The following is a 4,516-nucleotide window of genomic DNA, read 5'->3' as shown; positions in this document are numbered from 1 at the left end:
CCTCCGAGTACCCAGTCTCGAGTCCGCGAAACCTTATAACATCACAAGTGGCGTCCGCGACAGGACTCTCCCAAAACACCTTGGAGAGTCAGGCTCAAAACAAGTATAAAGAATCTACAGAGTTGAGATTGTTAACATGGGGCTGGAGGAACTGGAAAAGCTTATTGCTGATGGAGTCCGACTGGGACTCAAAGGGCCGGAACTTCGCATATAGGTCAAAAGTGAGCGTTCGAGATTGCAAGCACAGCGTGAAGAGGAAAAGGAAAGGTTAAAAGCACAGCGCGAACCTGAAAGGCAGGCGTTCAAGGATGCCCACAAAAAACACCTTGCAGAGCTGAACCGCGAGTTAGCAATTCTCGAAAACTTGTATAAGGAAAAGGTGGCAGAAGCCTCTTTGGTTGCCAACACGATGGCAGGCGAAAACAAGTTGGTAGATGTTCACGAAGCAGGCAGTAAGGTATATCTTCCCAGGACAGAAAGTGTTGAAAGTTTTGCTCAAGGAACCTTTGGGAGAGGTCTCCAGCAGGATGGCGAAATACTGTCTAATGAGAGTACTTTAGGCAAATGGAGACTCATTTTCAAGTTAGAACGCAAAAAAGTGCCTAAAGAGGTCCAAGCTAGGTGTCCATTAAGGTCATATCTGAATGTTGATGATCTTGAATCATCAGACATTGCGGTGAAAGTAGCTGCAGCCGGCGCAGCGATCACCGAAACAGATACGCCGTTTTTCTCAGACGACAAAGGACCTGAAGCTTCCAGAACTGAGTGTTTTCAAATTCAATACAACCAGCCCCAGAGGGAGCCCAAACTTTCTCCAGAGCTGAGGAAAATGAGGGAAGGAAAGCACAAGCCCAAAAAAGCGGAGAAGCCATCCTTCACCACGCGTTCGACCAACCCCGAGAGCCGTGAAGTACCGCAGATCATAAAACGCACCAGGAGGAAGTTGCGCATACCTTTCTTCTTGAAGCGGAGGGTACTCAAGCGCAAAGCTGGCATGCTGAATCGACGTGAGACGCGCTCCGTCGGTGTAACAGAACGAACGGTTCCAGGACAGCCTAGAGCTAAACGACGCCAAGTAAGAACTTTCAGGAGTTTCGGCCGCCAACCGCTTTCATCTTAGAAGAGAGAGAGAGAGAACAACTTTATTAAGCTTCCTGCAGTAACCCCTACCCCACCCTCTTCGGATGGAGTCTTGGGTCGACGAGGCCGGACGTCTTCTTAGCGGCGAGAGTCGCTCCCGGTGGCCTTCGGCGTACTCGGGTTCCCCCTTTCTGCCTCCGGCCCGTCCGGTCGCTGCCTCTCGACCGCCGCTAGAATCTGCTGGACGGCCTTGCGTTGCACGCCGTAGTCGTTGGATCTCTTCGCCTCCTCTATGTGGGGCGGGAGAACGTCGGCATTGTTGGCATTGTTCGCGCTTATGCAGTCTTTAAGGATGTGGGCCAGCGTGGCCCGCTCCTTCCCGCACAGTCTGCACACATCAGTCACGTAAACCTCCGGCCACATGTGCTTGGCTAGCACTGGGGTAATCACTGAGTTTGTCTGCAGTTGACGGAGCACAACCGCCTCTTCCCTAGTCAGTCCGGGGTGAGGCAGGGCCATCGTTCGTCTTCCTAGTCTATACCATGAGATCACCTCGCTGTAACTGGTCATGGTGTCCTTGTCGGGGCGATCCACTTCGTCGGCGACCGCCGTTCCCGTGGCACGGCCGGCTAATCCTCGCGCCACGGCGTTGGCCGTCTCGTTGTGGTTGGCGAGCCCCAGCGAGCTCGCCACCCCTTCGCCCGCATGTGCGGGGAACCACTTAATTACCACACCGTCGTTGTCGCTGTTGGTTTCGGCCTTGCGTAGAATACGCGCGGCCGCACAGCTCACCCGGTTCTTCGCAAAATTGCGCACTGCCGTTCGCGAATCACACAGCACCGTCTTTGTTCTTGGGTCCGCGATGGCGAGTGCCACCGCCACTTCCTCGGCTTGGTTCGGCGACTTGGTCTTCACACTTGCCGCAAGCCTGGTCTCGCCGGTCTTGGCTTCGACCACGCTGACGCTGAAGACGCCTTTGATGTTTTTGTAGCTGGCCGCGTCCACGAATACCGCCCCTTCGTCGTTTGAGTGAAGTGCTATCAGCGCTTTAGCCCGTGCTTGTCTTCTTTCCTTGTTGAACGTTGGGTTCATGTTCCGTGGGATCGGGCTTACGACGATGCGTTTGCTCGTCTCCCGCGGTATCTGCTCCCCCGTCTGCAGATCTTCTCTGACGCTGACGCCTAGTTGTCGTAGTATTTCTCTGCCGGTCTTGGTTTCCGATAGTCTTGTGAACTGCGCCGTCTGCTGGGCTTCCGCTATTTCATCCAGGCTGTTGTGGAGTCCGAGGGCTTCGAGCTTCTGCGTGCTCGTGCCTCCTAGGAGCCCCAACGCCGACTTGTATGCCTTGCGCAGCATCGCGTCGACTTTCTTCCGCTCGCACTGCCGCCAATTGTGAAAGGCGGCGACGTATGCGACGTGGCTGACCACGAAGGATTGAACGAGTCTTACGAGTCGTTCCTCTTTCATCCCACCTCTTCTGCTCGACACTCTTCTTATGAGTCGCATCGCCGCGCCGGTCTTGGCGTCGAGTTTGGAGACCGTCTCTCCGTTGACCCTGCTGCGTTCGATGAGCATTCCTAGGACTCTGATCCTGCTTACTTGGGGAATGGTGAGTCCCCCCTGTGTTCTTACTGTTATATTGTCGCCGTCTCTGGTGGGCTGCTTGTTGCGCCTCGCTCCCTTGGGCGGGATCACTAGGAGTTCCGACTTTGCGGGGGAGCATACCAGTCCCGAGCCCCTCAGCTGGTCTTCTACTGCTTCCAATGCTTCTTGTAGTTTGCTCTCGATGTGGCCGTCGCTTCCGCCGGTGACCCATAGCGTTACGTCGTCGGCGTAGACTGTATGTCGTACCCCTTCGACACTCTGCAGTCGGTTGGCGACCCCGATCATTACTAGGTTAAAGAGCAGCGGTGAGATTACCGCTCCCTGCGGCGTTCCCTCGCTGCCTAGTGTCTTCTCTGGTAGTTGTAGGTCTCCCGCGCAGATTCGGGTTGTGCGGTCGGTAAGGAAGTCTCTGATGTAGTTGTACGATCTTTTTCCCAGATTCAGGCGCGATACCTGGGCAAGGATCGCCGAGTGCCGAACTTTATCGAAGGCACTCTGCAGGTCCAAGCCCAGTATTGCTCTGTTGTCGTTGGTGTTGATGTCGTAGTCTACGATCTCTCTCTTGAGCTGTAGCATAGCGTCTTGGGTCCCTAGCTTACTCCGAAACCCGATGAGCGAGTCCGGGTATAGTTCTGCTTCTTCGAGGTAGTGTTGCCACCTGTTCATGAGTACGTGTTCGAGCAGTTTGCCTACACACGACGTCAGCGATATCGGTCTTAGGTTCTCGACGCCGGGTGGTTTGCCCGGCTTCGGTATTAGAATCGTTTTGGCTTCTTTCCATCGGCGCGGTAGCTTTCCGGCCCTCCAACATTTGTTGAAGTACTCCGTCAGTGCCGCGACCGTTGCGTCGTTGAGGTTTCGTAGTGCCTTGTTGCTTACTCGGTCGGGTCCCGCCGCCGATCTTCTATTGAGGTCTTGCATGACGTTTCGTACCTCCCATTCTTCAATGTCCCGGTCTATTTCGGCGTTTTCCGTTCCCTGATATTCTGGGTGTTTTTCTTTCGGGGAAACCGGGAGGTATTTGGCGTCGAGTTTTCTCTTCACCTCGTCCTCCCCGTCCTTCGCGATCGCCTTGTGGATGATTTTGCCGAGTTTATGCTGCTGTTCGCCCTTGGTTTGGGTTTCGTCCAAGAGGTGTCGGAGCAGTCTCCACGTTCTACCCATGTGGAGTTGTCCGTCCGCCTCCCTGCATGTCTGTTCCCACTGTTGTTTGCCGAGCTCCCTGCTGTGTTTTTCTATCTCTCTGTTAATTTCGGCGATCTTTTTTCTGAGCTTTCTGTTCGTACGTTGTTGGTTCCATTTTCTTTTTAAGGCTTCCTTTGCTTCGATTAGGTGGGCCAGTCGGCTATCCATCGTGTGCACGTTTCCGTCTGTCTCTATCTCAATCGTTGCTTCCTCGGTTGCTTCCACGATCGCTTTTGCCCACGTGTCTATGTCCTCTATTTTCTCGTGCTGAGTTGGGAGGTGGCGGCGAAACTCTTCCCAGTTCGTGTATTTGTGTTTTTTTTTCTCTTGGCTTGTGTCGTTTCCGAGTGGGACTCGTATCTCTATGATCATGTGGTCGCTGCCGAGATCGATCTTGGTGTTCTTCCATGTCGCGTCCCCTCTGCCTTCGATCCTTACGAACGTCAGGTCCGGGGTGGTGTCTCTGGCGACCGATGTGCCCGTTCTCGTTGGGGTCTCAGGGTTCGTGATCAGTATTAACCCTGCGTCCGTCGCGTCTTGCATTAAGTCTCTTCCTTTTTCGGTGGTCTTGTCGTAGCCGCAATCGTAGTGTGGTGCATTAAAGTCGCCCCCGATTACTACCGTTCCTTTTTTTACCGTTCTTAGC

At 54.1% G+C, this 4,516-nt stretch overlaps 1 protein-coding gene across 1 annotated transcript; it reads right to left on the bottom strand.

Moving 5' to 3' along the window:
- Positions 1-1,218: 1,218 nt before the first annotated feature.
- LOC144160597 (uncharacterized) lies at positions 1,219-4,038 on the bottom strand. Its single transcript, XM_077691840.1, has one exon. It carries the CDS (start codon positions 4,036-4,038, stop codon positions 1,219-1,221), a length of 2,820 nt encoding a protein of 939 aa, XP_077547966.1.
- Positions 4,039-4,516: the final 478 nt, after the last annotated feature.

Source organism: Haemaphysalis longicornis, unplaced genomic scaffold, assembly GCF_048455015.1.
Source record: "Haemaphysalis longicornis isolate Haplotype H1 unplaced genomic scaffold, Haemaphysalis longicornis Haplotype H1 scaffold_11, whole genome shotgun sequence".
In the NCBI taxonomy this organism is placed as follows: Eukaryota; Metazoa; Arthropoda; class Arachnida; order Ixodida; family Ixodidae; genus Haemaphysalis; species Haemaphysalis longicornis.
This window is presented reverse-complemented; position numbering and strand designations above follow the sequence as displayed.

What these genes read in the sequence shown, in the direction of transcription:
- LOC144160597 (XM_077691840.1), bottom strand. Translation starts at nt 4,038, where the DNA reads ATGGATAGCCGACTGGCCCACCTAATCGAAGCAAAGGAAGCCTTAAAA.